Raw genomic sequence first — 13,232 nt, 5'->3', positions numbered from 1 at the left:
AGGTGGTGGGACTGGATCACCTCCTGAGGTCCCTTCCAACCTTGATTATTCTATGATTCTATGATTATTAATAATTAATTGTATTTCTGTTTTTGTGTGTATGATGCATGTTTTTTTTCTCTTTGTTTTATGGTTATTCTGTGTTTTCCCTTAAACCCCCTTTTTTTTTTTTTTAATTAATAATCATTCCTGGCCCTTACAGGTAGGTGATCTTGTGATTAAGGAAACAGGATCCTGTGGGGGAAAAAGAGCATGTGATCCTACAATGAAAGACTATGAAAACAACCCGGATGACCTTTAGTCTATCATTTCACAACTTTTGGATGGTTGACTTTTGCAACCTTAATAATCTGTAGTAGTTTTAAATATTATTTGTATTTCAGTGGCCCCAATCAGGATTGTGGCTCTATTGTATTAGGTGCTGCACATAGAGGCACCCTAAAACTTAGTCTAAGGGCCAGGTTGGCAAAGGTATTTTGGTGTGTAAAGGTGCAGATAGGTACTTAGGGGTTTTCAAAAGCACCTATACAGGATGTGTACCTTGAGCATTAATCCGCAAAGGATTTTAGGCGCCTAAATCCTGGTTTTAGGCATCATTGTGAGACATAGAACTCCTGCTCTGTTGCTGCCTAACCCTGTAACTACCTACATTCATTCAGTGCATAAGTTTTTTTGCAGGTTTTTTTTCTTTTTTTAAAATATCAATAGGAGTTAGGCACCTAACCTAACCCCCCGGTCCCTCTTTGCATCCCCAGAACTAAAACAACGAGTCCGGTGACACTTTAAAGACTAACAGATTTATTTGGGCATAAGCTTTCGTGGGTTAAAAACCTCACTTTTTCAGATGCATGGAATGAAAGCTACAGGTGCAGGCAATATATAATCTAGATAGCCAGGGCTGGTGCAAGGATGTTTCGTACCCTAGGTGAAACTTCCACCTTGTGCCCCCCTCCTCTGCTCTGAGGCACCCTCCCCACGGCAGCTACCCTCCTCCGCCCTAAGGCGCCCCCCTTGTGGCAGTTCCCCACCCTCTGCCCTGAAGCACCCCCCACCCCAGCTCACCCCTCTCTGCGCACGCCATCACTGCTTCACTTCTCTCGCCTCCCAGGCTTGTGGCGCCAATCAGCTTAGGAGTCGCAAGCCTGAGAGGCGGGAGAAGTGAAGCAGCTCACCTCTGCCCCGCCTCCTCCCCGAGCACGCAGTCACTGCTTCACTTCTCCTGCCTCCCAGGCTTGTGGCACCAATCATCTTAGGCGCCGCAAGCCTGGGAGACGGGAGAAGTGAAGCAGCCACGGCGTGATCAGGGAGGAGGGGGGCAGGGGTGAGCTGGGGTGGGGAGTTCCCCTGCATGCTCCCCCTCCCTCATTTGCTGCAGGCGGCCATCGCCGCACTCCCCTGCCCCAGCTCCCTCTGCCTAAATGCCAGCGGCGACCGGGGCAGCCGAAGATTCGGCCGCCGCTGTTGCTACCAAAGAAAATGCCGCCCCCCCCAATCCTAGCGCTGTAGGCAACCACCTAGGTTGCCTGAATGGTTGCTTAGATAGCTAGAACTAAAAATCTGGCTGTAAGACCCCGCTCCTGTAGTCACTTATGCAGGAGCTTAATTTATTCCTATTTCCCCGAGGGTCCCGCTCCTGCAAGGGGAGCCAATTTTGGCAACAGTGCTGAATATGGGGGGAAAGTGTGTGTGGAGTGAGTCCTGTCAAGTGAGGTGCTTTAATGTAAACAGTAGTGGCAACTAAGGGGGCCACCAGAGGAAAGGGAGGCCGCTCCTATACCTAGTAAGGGCCCCATGATAATTTGATCACTGCCCATACATCTGGGTGGAGATTAGGGTGATCAGACAGCAAACGTGAAAAATCAGGACAGGTTTGGGCGTAATAGAAGCCTAAATAATAAGAAAGAAATATATAAAAGCAGGACATCTGGTCACCCTAGCGGAGATCCAGTGATTTCAGGGTCCAGCAACATGGCACTCAGTGGGGGATCAGGGACTTTCAGTCCCATCCCCCGTTACATTAGACACCTGACGCTTGTACAGCAGCACCGCCCCCGCCTCCGCCCCCGTTACACAACCTGAGCAGGATGAGCAGGGGGCGGGCACCCCCTGCCCTACATGGGCATCGGCAGCCTTATGCATATGCAGCAGGAGGCGAGTCTATTTAAAGCCGGTGTTGGCGCCACCGCCTCCTCCTGTCCTGTTACTCCCCTGAGGCCCTGCCCTCGCTGTCTGCAAAGCCTGAGCCCCAGCATGTCAGACAAGCTGCCCTACAAAGTCGGTAAGTGGGGGGTTCCCTGAGCCTGCGCTAGGCCCGATCCGCGCCCTGCGGGACCATGAAAACCAGTGCCGCCGGGGGCAGAGCCCCGCGCTGCATAGGAGCGATTCGGTGGCAAGGGAAGGGATAGAGCAGTGTCCTTCGCCCCCGTGTCAGTTCCTTGCATCCGGGGGAAACGTGGTGCTAGCTCTGAAAACGGCGCCTCGCTTTGCTCTTCCTTCCCTTGTAGCCAGGGGAAGCCCCTCGCTTTGCACCCCCCTTTCGCCCCTTGCAGATAGGTGAGGCCCCTCGCTTTGCACCCCCCCTTGCAGATAGGTGAGGCCCCTCGCTTTGCACCCCCCCTTGCAGATAGGTGAGGCCCCTCGCTTTGCACCCCCCCTTGCAGATAGGTGAGGCCCCTCGCTTTGCACCCCCCCATTGGCCGCTTGCTGCTAGGGGAGACCCTTCACTTTGTAACCCACCTGCCATTAGCCCCTTGCGGCTCGAGGCCTCTCGCTTTGCACCCTCACCTCCCCGGCTCCCGCTTTGCACCTCCCCGTTGGCCCCTCGCTTTGCACACACACACACACCCCAGACCCCCTGCAGGTCCCCCCTTGCAGGGGTGGGGCCTTTTCACAGACATTAGAGCGCTCCCCAGCCAGCCCCCGGCCCGCCTGTTGCCCCGGAGCGCGCGCTCCTTGGGCGGGCAGTGGCCGGAGCAATCCGCGTGGAGCAGCGGAGCAGGCTCCACGTGCCTCCTGCCGCTCCGGGCGGCTCGTGGGACTTGCAGTTCTCCCCCGCGCTGCCTGGTGTCCGGCTGGCCTCGAAAATACTACAGTTCCCAGGGTGCACCTGGCCGCGCGCGGGCGGCACAGGCGACTGACTCTTACTAGGCACGGTGGAGGGTTTCTTTTTGCGTGTCTTGCTCGCTTCCTGGGAAAGCTACGGCGGGCTGCTGCGTGAGGGAGGCTGGGACAGGATAGCGGGGGAGGGTAAGAAAAGCGGAGATAGCTGAGATTCTCCCATAACTTACTGAATTACATGCAGAAGTACTGGAATTAGGGGTGCTGCTGCACCCCCTGGCTTCATAGAAAATCAGAGTGTGGAAGGAACCTCAAAAGGTCATCTAGTCTGACCCCCTCCTCAAAGCAGGACCAGTCCCCAGACAGATTTTTACCCCAGTTCCCTAAATGGCCCTCTCAGTGATTGAACTCACAACCCTGGGTTTAGCAGGCCAGTCCCTCATATACAGGTTTACACTTTGTTTCAGTAGCGCTCAGCATGCCCTCTGTACAAATTGTTCTAGCACAGCTAATTGCATGAAATCAGCAGGAGAGGAAGGTGGTTGTGTGCTAGCTCAGAAGGAACTGAAGAACGGCAGCAGCTGTGGTCCTAACATGTAAGGTTAGAGCCATGTCTGATGCCCCCCTTCCCCCCATCTTGGATCCAAACGATAGGGAAATGATCTGGCTTTGGCATTCCTCTGTGAAGAATGAGATTCTCTACAAATCTCAAGTGCCTTTCATCCTGAAGGAGGCCAGATTGCTTTAAATAAATGCAACACACTGTTTTATCACCTTTGCACAGCAGTCACTTTCGGGTGGAAGACAGCAGCAGTTTAGGATGGAACATGAAGTAAAGCACCCACAGTTGAAAGTGAAGGGACCGTTTTAACAAGACAGAATGTAATGTTATGAACTGGAATGGAAGTTTTTTTAACACAATTGTTGCTACACCACAGGAGAGGTATGAGCTGACTTTTGCATCTTTTAGAAATAGGCAAAGGAGTGGAAATGATATAAATACCAGGAAGAGTGAGAAAATAATTAAGTACCTTGAGGTATATTATTTGGCACTGGTGTTGCTGAAATACTGTGTCCAGTTCTGGTGTCCACAATTCAAGAAGGATGCTGATAAATCAGAGAAGAGCCACAAGAGTGATTAAAGGACTGGAACACATTCCGTACCGTCATAGACTCGAGGAGCTCAATCTATTTGGGAGAGGTTACAAATGCTCTAAAGCAGGGGTGGGCAAACAATGGCCTGCTGGCCATTTTAATCTGGCCCTAGAGCTTCTGCTGGGGAGCGGGGTTAAGGGTCGCTCTGCGCGGCTCCCAGAAGCAGTGGCATGGCCCCCCTCTGGCCCTATGTGTAGGGGCAGCCCAGGGGCTCCATGCTGCAAGCTGATCCTGCCCCAAGTGCCGCCCCTGCAGCTCCCATTGTCCGGAAACGGTGGCCAATGGGAGCTGCAGGGGCGGTGCTTGTGGATGGAGCAGCGTGAAGCAGAGCTGTCTAGCCCTGCCTCCATGTAGGAGCTGGAGAGGGGACATGCTGCTGCTTCCAGGAGCCGCTTGAGGTAAGTGCTGCCCAGAGCCTGCACCCCTGAGCGTCCCTCTGTGCCCCTACCCCAGCCCTGATCCTCTTGCCTCCAAACCCCTCGATCCCAGCCCAGAGCACCCTCCTGCACCCCCAACACCTCATCTCCAGCCTCACCCCAGAGGCTGCACCCCCAGCTGGAGCCTTCACCCCCTCCCACATCACAACCCCAATTTTGTGAGCATTAATGGCCCTCCATACAATTTCTATATTCAGATATGGCCCTCAGGCCAAAAAGTTTGCCCACCCCTGCTCTAGAGGCTAGGATTAACGTTCGAAATGGTCTGAAGTAAACAGGATGAAATTCAATAAGGACAAATGCAGAGTTTTCCTTTCTCAGTGGAGTAATCAGTTGCATACATACAAAATGGGTAATGACTGCCTATGAAGGAGTACTGCAGAAAGGGATCTGGGAATCATAGTGGACCACAAGCTAAATGAGTCAACAGTGTAATGCTGTTTGCGTTTTTTGCAACATCATTCTGGGATGTAAACAAGACACAAGAAGTAATTCTTCCACCCTAATCTAGTCTGATACAGCCTCAGCTGGAATATTGTGTCCAGTTCTGGGCACCACTTTTCAGGAAAGATGTGGACAACTTGGAAAAAGGCCAGAGAAGAGCAACAAAAACAATTAAAGGTCTGGAAAACATGACCTGTGAGGGAAGATTGAAAAAACTGGGTTTCTTTAGTCTGGAAAAGAGAAGACAGAGAGGGGACATCATAACAGTTTTCAAGTCCCTTCTCTACCTTGGTGGGTCCTGCGCTTATTGGCAGATTTGCTCACCTCGGTGATCTTCCCCACAGTCTGGGTCAACTCCTCCTGTGTCTCATCAGGAGTTAGGAGGTTTAGGGGGAACCCGGGCCCACCCTCTACTCCAGGTTCCAGCCCAGGGCCCTGTGGATTGCAGCTGTCTATAGTGCCTCCTGTAACAGCTGCATGACAGCTACAACTCCCTGGGCTACTTCCCTATGGCCTCCCTCAAACACCTTTCTCCTCACCACAGGACTTTCCTCCTGGTGTCTGATAACACTTGTACTCCTTAGTCCTCCAGCAGCACACCCTCTCACTCTCAGCTCCTCACACACACTTCCGCTCTTCTTCATCTGACTGGAGTGAGCTCCTTTTTAAACCCAGGTGCCCTGATTAGCCTGCCTTGATTGGCTGCAGGTGTTCTAATCAGCCTGTCTGCCTTAATTGGTTCTAGCAGGTTCCTGGTTACTCTAGTGCAGCCCCTGCTCTGGTCACTCAGGGAACAGAAAACTACTCATCCAGTGACCAGTATATTTGCCCTCTACCAGGCTTCTGTACCCCACTGGTCTGGGTTTGTCACAATACATAAGATTGTTACAATGAGGAGGGAGAAAAATTGTTCTCCTTAACCTCTGAGGACATGACAAGAAGCAATTGACTTAAATTGCAGCAAGAGAGGTTTAGGTTGGACATTAGGAAAAGCTTCCTAACTGTCAGGGTGGTTAAGCACTGGAATAAAGTGCCCCAGAGAGGTTGTAGAATCTCCATCATTGGAGATTTTTCAGAGTGGATTAGACTGGGTCTCTCCCAGTCGATCGTGATCTCCAGTGGTCCTGTGTGGCTGCCACTAAGGCAGACTCCCCGCCTACCCTGGCCCCATGCCACTCCCAGAAGCAGCCAGCACGGTCCCGGGGTGGAGGGGCAAGGGTCTCCCTCCACGCGTTGCTCCTGCCTGGAAGCATCGCCCCCGCAGCTCCCATTGGTAGGGAGAACTGCGGAGGCAGTGCTTGCGGAGAGGGGCAGTGTGTGGAGCCATGTGCCCCCCATTTCCCCTTCTGCACCTTGAACCCTCTTTTGTACCTGAAGTCCCAGCCCTGACCCTCCTCCCAGAAGCAGCACTCTGTACTCCCTCCTGCACTGAAACCCCTGCCCCAGCCCAGAGCTCCCTCCCGGAGCCAACACCCCATACTCCCTTCTGCACTGTAACCCCTGCCCCAGCCCTGACCCCCCTCCCAGAGCCAGCACCCTGAACCCCCCCTGCACCCCAACACTCTGGCCCAGCCCAGAGCCCCCTCCTGCACCCAAACTCCCACCTAGAGCTTGCACCCGTCACACCCTCCTGCACCCCAACCCCCTGTCCCACACTCAGCTCAGAGCCCCTTCCCACACTGCGAGCCCCTTGGCCCCAGCCAGGAGCCAGCACCCCCTCCTGAACCCCAACCCCCTACTTCAGCCTGGTGAAAGTGAGTGAAGGTGGGAGAGAGCGAGTGTTGGAGGGGATGGAGTGATTGGGGCGGGGCTTTGGGGAAGCAGTGGGGCCTCGGGGAAGTGGCGGCATAGATCCTGGATTGCCCTTAGGGTCAAAAAGTGATCTTGGGCATAAAAAGGTTGGAGACCACTGATCTAGATAATACTTAATCTTGCCATAAGTGCAAGGAACTGGACTAGATCATAGAATCATAGGATTGGAAGGAACCTCAGAAGGTCATCTAGTCCAACCCCCTGCTCAAAGCAGGACCAATCCCCAGATTTTTACCCCAGTTCCCCAAATGGCCCCCTCAAGGATTGAACTCACAACCCTGGGTTTAGCAGGCCAATGCTCAAACCACTGAGCTATCCCTCCCCCCCTCATGTGGCTCCAATACCAAGCTCCAGTGGCAGGAGCTGGCCTCCGGTGCTGACTTCTGGCCCCAGCTGCCCGACTCTGGCCTGGGGCTCTGAGAACGCTGTAGCAGGCTTTGATCCCCGGCTCCAGCCATGTGGCCCCCTGACACCAGCCATGCGGTAGCAGGCGCTGGCCCCTACTGCCTCCCCAAAGCCCCATATCCATCACCCCAGGCCACTGCTGCCTCCTGCGCTCTCCACCCCCCCCCCCCCGGGCTTAATTTGTCCTGGGGCTTGCTGAGAAAAATGATACTAAGGAACATGAAAGTATTACTTTTCACAGCACGCTTAGTAACTAGCTGGGAGGCTGTGACAAGTACTGTATCACTTATCACAGCCTCCCAGCTTGCTACTAAGTGTGCTGTGAAAAGTGACATTAACAAACAAATATCACTTTTCACAGCATTATTTTTATTATTGAATCTGCAAAAAAACCCTACCCTACATAAATAAATTACAATTATTTGGATGTGTATATGTGCATATTTATTTAGGAAAAACAAAGTTAAGTTTGGACACTGAGGCCATCAAAAAATTTGTTGAGAGAACTTCTGGATTAGGTGATCACGATGGTCCCTTCTGACCTTAATCTAGGAATCTGTATATTAACTAACCGAAGGAGGAAGAGAAGTGGCAATTTGCTGATGACACAAAATTCTTTAAGTTAATCAAGACTTGAAACTAAGGAGTGTTGTGAAGAGCTCCTTGAGAGCCTGACAAAGCCAGGTAACTGGATAACAAGGTGGCAGGCGATACTCTGTATAGACCAACAATGCAAAGCACATAGGAATAACACATTGAAGTGATTTGTTATGGCGAGAATTGCCTCCATAGGCAAGATTGGCACCAGAGCTTTGTTGTTTGAGCTCTGTTCTCTACCCCATGGACTTAGGGCAGAAGAACTCATGGTCTCAACTTCTATGAGTTCTCTCTAGTATAAAATTCCTTTGCACAGTTGAGTAAATTACTCATTTTGCTGTTGTTGTAGGACTTGGAAAATGATCCCTTTGATTCAAAGGGTCTAGTAATCCTGCCTAGGCTTGATCTTCTTATTATTTTTCTTGAATGGGGAAGTTGTTCATAACAGCCGTCAGGGATGCGGAACTGGGCCCTTTTCAACTCGTTTGGGTTCAGTGCATGAAGTATTCTTACACACACACATCTTTATGCTCTGAAAATAAATATGTGCACGCAGTTCTAGATACGTAGGCTGAAATTTGTGAATGCAAGTGCTTACAGGCAAGCTTGTAAGTGAAAAGGGTTGGTAATATTGAAAATTGTTGCTTCTAATTTACATGCATAGATAAGGGCCTTAAGTGCTTGGCTTTAGGTACATTTGAAAGTGGGGGTTCTAAAACTTCGCTGAAGAGGCTTAATTGCATAAAGACCTACACAACACTATGAAAAGACTTGAGGAGCTGAAGGGGGGGCTGGGCCTCCTCTCTCTCAGCTGCTACTTCATGTCCCGCTTGATGGCTCCATAGCAGTTTCAGCCAATGCCAACCTGCAAGTGAGTGGATACTGTGGCTTCATGCATTCGAGCCACAACGCAACCACCTGTCATCCCTCTGTTGCAGCTGACATCAGCCTAGCAGAATGGGGTCGCAGGGCCATCGAGATCGCGGAGAATGAGATGCCAGGGCTGATGAAGATGCGGGAGATGTACGCAGCATCGAAGCCACTGAAAGGAGCGCGTATCGCAGGCTGCCTTCACATGACTGTGCAGACCGCAGTTCTGATAGATACTCTGGTGGCTCTGGGTGCTGAGGTAAAGTAATATCTCTGGTTTCCTCTTCAGTGTGCCTTTAGGTAACATGGTGGCATGAATATTGGTTTTGTTTTATGTAAATACCCCAGGGAATCTTAGCAAACAGCTGCAGTCCCTTCTGAGGAGACTATGCTGCTATTTGCAAACAGATGAAGTGAATCTTCTGTTTCCCTTCAGAAGCATTGCCTTTCTCCTCTAGAATCCTAGTGCCAGTGCCCATATTAGCCAGGTGGAGGTGCTCGTGGTCGCAGTAACCCATTCTGGTATAAGAGCAGTCATGTCCCCACCATGGAGAGTGAGGCCAAAGGCTGCTGTCAGATCCGGGTCCTGAGCCACGACACCCAGCACTGTTATCAGAACCTCAAGTGGCTGCCTCCAAAGCAGTGCATTAAAAACTAGTCCATGTTGCTTGAAGATGGGCAAAACAAGTTTCTGAATCCATCTGAGTGCAGCCTCTGGCTTTCAAACTGGGCACAACAGTGTTGGGGAGGAAAGGAGAATCCAGTGTTTACACTGCTAGGTTGGGATTCTGGAAGCCTAGGTTGAATTCCGTGTTTGACCTTGAGCAGGTCACTTGGTTTCTGCGTGCTTCAGTTTCCCCATCTGTAAAATGGAGATCAGAGCACTTCGCCTTCCATCAATGGGGTGTTGAACATACGTTCTCGATTCTGAGCAGCTGATGCCATGGTAACAGGGACCATACAAATACCTCCAACAGAGAACTGTGTTGTGATTTTTTTTTTTTCCCAGGTTGCAAAGGGTGCATAATTGTAAGGTGACCTGCAGACTATTTATAAGAGTTTTTCTCCAAGTGTTAACATAGCCACTGGAGACACCTGGAATATCATGCATGGGTTGTGGGTCCCTCAGTACCAGGAAGATGTTGACAAATTTGGAGTGAGTTCAGAGAAAAGCACTGAGGAGGAGGCTGGGTGAACTGACTCTTTGATGAAAGAAAATGAGCCATATTTTCCAAGATGCTTCCAATTACGTGCATAAAAGTGGTGCATACATACCATCTACACATGTGCATCTGAGTGCTCGTGTTCAGGGGCAGATAGCTGCTGTGTAGGCACAAATATGGAGACACTTAAGGGTTGATACTGCAGCCTTTAGTTGCATGGGTCATTCCAGTGACTTTAATGGGACTACCTATGTAAGAATTGAAGGATTGCTACCCTTAATGAGCTAATTAGTTTGAATAAGCATGCAGAAACCCACCACTGTGCTTGTTAGGGAGGGCAATAAGAATACAAGCAAACAGCCCTTTCAGCAATAGCTTCTGTCTCCATTATGCAAAAGAGATTCTAGAATAGGTTGGCGCATTAAAATAAGCACACACACACACTGTTCAGTGCAACCCTGCTACGTTATGGTACACTTCTAGGTGCCTGAACCTAGTTACGAGATTTGTGTGTGGAAAGCAATTAGGCCAGCAGGAAAAGCACAGAGAAGAGCTGGGTGAGCAACATTTTAAACTCTTCAGCTGCACATGGCATTTCAGCTGCATTTCTGGCTATTCCAAGTTTCTGCATCTGCCTTGTTTTGTGCTCAACACAACAGGCGCTCCTTGAAAATCTATTCCAGATGTATCCACTTTGTACTTTACCTAAACTTTTAGTACCCTGCTCTAGTCTGCATTCTGTGAACATCTGTAACTAGGTCCCTCCCAAGCTCACGGTCCATTTTTGTAAATTTCCTGGTCATAGAATTTTTTAAAAACTTGAATTTCATGGTTTCAGATATTTAAATCTTCAATTTCACAGTGTAGTAACAAAGCGAGAATATGTATTTAAAAACAGCAAAATATAACATGTAAAGCCCTTTCATCAGCATTTCTCAAACTGGGAGTCTCGACCAAAGAGCGGGGGTCGTAGTATTGCTACCCTTGCTTCTGCGCTGCCTTCATAGCTGAGTGGCTGGAGAGCAGCTGTCTGGACATGCAGCTCTGAAAACAGCACCGCCACCAGCAGCAACACAGAAGTAAGGGTGGCAATACACCATACCATGCCACCCGTACTTCTGCATTGCTGTTGGTGGTGGCAGTGCCTTCCAAGAGCTGGGCGTCCAGCCAGCAGCTGCCACTCTCCAGCTGCCCAGCTTTGAAGGCCGTGCAGAAGTAAGGGTGGCAATATCATGACCCTCCCTCCCCCTCTCCCACGTTCAGTAGCCTTGCAATCCCTTTTGGGTGAGGACCCCCAGTTTGAGAAACACTGTACTTCTGTATACTTTCACCCTGTGGCATAGTATAGGGTAAAATTACACAAAAGTTAAGATTTCATGGGGAAGGCCAGATTCGATGTCCGTGACACATTTTTCACCTCTGTGAATTTGGTAGGGCCCTGTCTAAACTTAGTATATGCAGTGGAATGTGTGTCCAACGGAATCTCTTACATGTAATAGGGTTTGATCATGTGATGCATTGTGGGTTTTGATCACTGAGAAAAGGAACCTACATTAAAACAGCCTGGTTCTTCTACCCTGAGTGATTTTTTTTTAGTGGTCCTAGTTAGTTGCCTTGTCTCTCCAGTAACCTCTGCAGATGTTCTGAATGAGGCAGGAATTTGGGCTGATTTACTCTCTTCCCTGCTCCTAGCTCCTCTTCATTTAGCGCCTAGAACTAGAACAAAGACTGCTTTTATTTTGCCTGTTGTTTAGGGAGTTTGCTCAACAAGTAAAACTACTCTTGGGTTATGTTCCAGGTACAGTGGTCAAGCTGCAACATTTTCTCCACTCAGGACCATGCTGCTGCTGCCATTGCTAAAGCCGGTATTCCTGGTAAGCCCTCTGTGGTCTCATTTGACTCTAAGTAGATTAGGCTGCCTGTTTTAGCTAATCAAAGTATGTGCAAATCAAGCTCTAAAAATAAATTCCAGGATAGAAATAACCCTCTGAAGCAGTGTCTGTTACACCACAGGGAGTTTAATCTAAGCTGGGTTGTCTGACAGCAATCCATGTACCTTGAGAATGACTGATTCTGCAATACAAGCTCAAGGATCTAGGTTACCAGCTTTCTTAATTCTGTTCACTAAGGCTGTCTATACCGCAGCTGAGAGCAAGCTTGGGTAGACGACCTCTGATAGCTCAGCTGAATCGAGTGCACTAAAAATAGCAGCATGAACGTTGTGGCTCAGACAGCAGGTCAGGCTTTGAAGCCCACCCAGAGCTGCAACATCCACACACTAGTGCTAGCTCAAGCAGCGCTCAGGTGAGCCTGTCTATCCGGGTTGGGAGGATCACTCCCAGCTGCAGTGTAGACAAACCCTAAGGTGATTAAACTGTCAGAGATGATAAAAATGAAGACTGCATATGCTGTTTATGGAGTGGGGTGTCTGGGGCTTTACAGCAGACCCAGGGCTAACTGGCTAAAGGGAACACGCTGGCCCCAAAATATTCAATGAAGTGGTCTTTCCGGTTGGCTGCAGTGGCAGCATTTGAGATGTGTTGAGCCCAAAGCTATGCCTGCAATGTTGTAGACTACCATCCCCGAAGCTCTTTAGCAGCTAAACTCTGCTGTTTTGATGCTGCTGTAGGTTGGAAGGTGATAGAAGCTGAAAGTTCTGGTATCAATATAAACACGAAGACACCTTAGTGTGACCAAGGCTTATCAGGCTTTGGAGTTGTCCCTGCTTTAAGTAACTTTTCTTCTTTTGTGGAAGAGCAGCGGTTGATGCTACAATCTCAGGCGTTTCGCACCCCTTCCATTAATAAAATAGAAATGTGTGGCCTGTGACGACTTACCAAAATTAGCGGAGTGGCCCCCCTGCAAAAATTATTTCCCATCCCTGGCCTGTTGGATTGTCCTCCACCCTAGTGCAGGTGTCTAGTGGGAAACTGAATGAATGATCTGTTGGGAGTGGCTGCCTCTGTTTCTTCTCCAGCAATGACACTAGAAAGACACTCATTAAATATTCATCCATTCCTGATGCTTATTTCCTACCTGCGAACCTAATTGGTTGAGGTCACAGTAGGTTCTTGTTGAAGTGACTGTGTCTCACAGACAGCTGATGAAGGCTTTGCTAAGGAGGAGAAGCAACAGGACCTGAGCTCTTGAGGAACGTGGAGCCTATACTTATGCAACTGCCTTTAGCAGTAAAATATTAGAAGAGAAAGTGCCATATAAGCAGAATCGTTTCGGTTCAGTGTTTTTCAGAAATGTGATTTATCAGCAGTTCTTCACACAGACTGTGGTGGTG

The 13,232-nt window shown here is 49.8% G+C and overlaps 1 protein-coding gene across 2 annotated transcripts in view; it reads left to right on the top strand.

Moving 5' to 3' along the window:
* Positions 1-2,161: 2,161 nt before the first annotated feature.
* The window catches only part of AHCY (adenosylhomocysteinase), a 50,852-nt gene continuing 39,781 nt past the window's right edge, over positions 2,162-13,232 (top strand). The window contains exons 1-3 of one of the 2 annotated variants that reach the window (XM_050917393.1): positions 2,162-2,278; positions 8,846-9,036; positions 11,739-11,814. In XM_050917393.1, the coding sequence (XP_050773350.1) occupies positions 2,251-2,278; positions 8,846-9,036; positions 11,739-11,814 (295 nt within the window). In that variant the 5' untranslated portion in view covers positions 2,162-2,250. Of the gene's footprint in view, positions 2,279-5,176; positions 5,368-8,845; positions 9,037-11,738; positions 11,815-13,232 lie in introns of those variants that run through there. The other variant, XM_050917394.1, reaches the window with a different exon arrangement.

Source organism: Gopherus flavomarginatus, chromosome 11 (genome assembly GCF_025201925.1).
Source record: "Gopherus flavomarginatus isolate rGopFla2 chromosome 11, rGopFla2.mat.asm, whole genome shotgun sequence".
NCBI lineage: Eukaryota > Metazoa > Chordata > Testudines > Testudinidae > Gopherus > Gopherus flavomarginatus.
The sequence above is the reverse complement of the archived record's forward strand: the minus strand, read 5'-3'. Positions and strand labels throughout refer to the sequence as shown.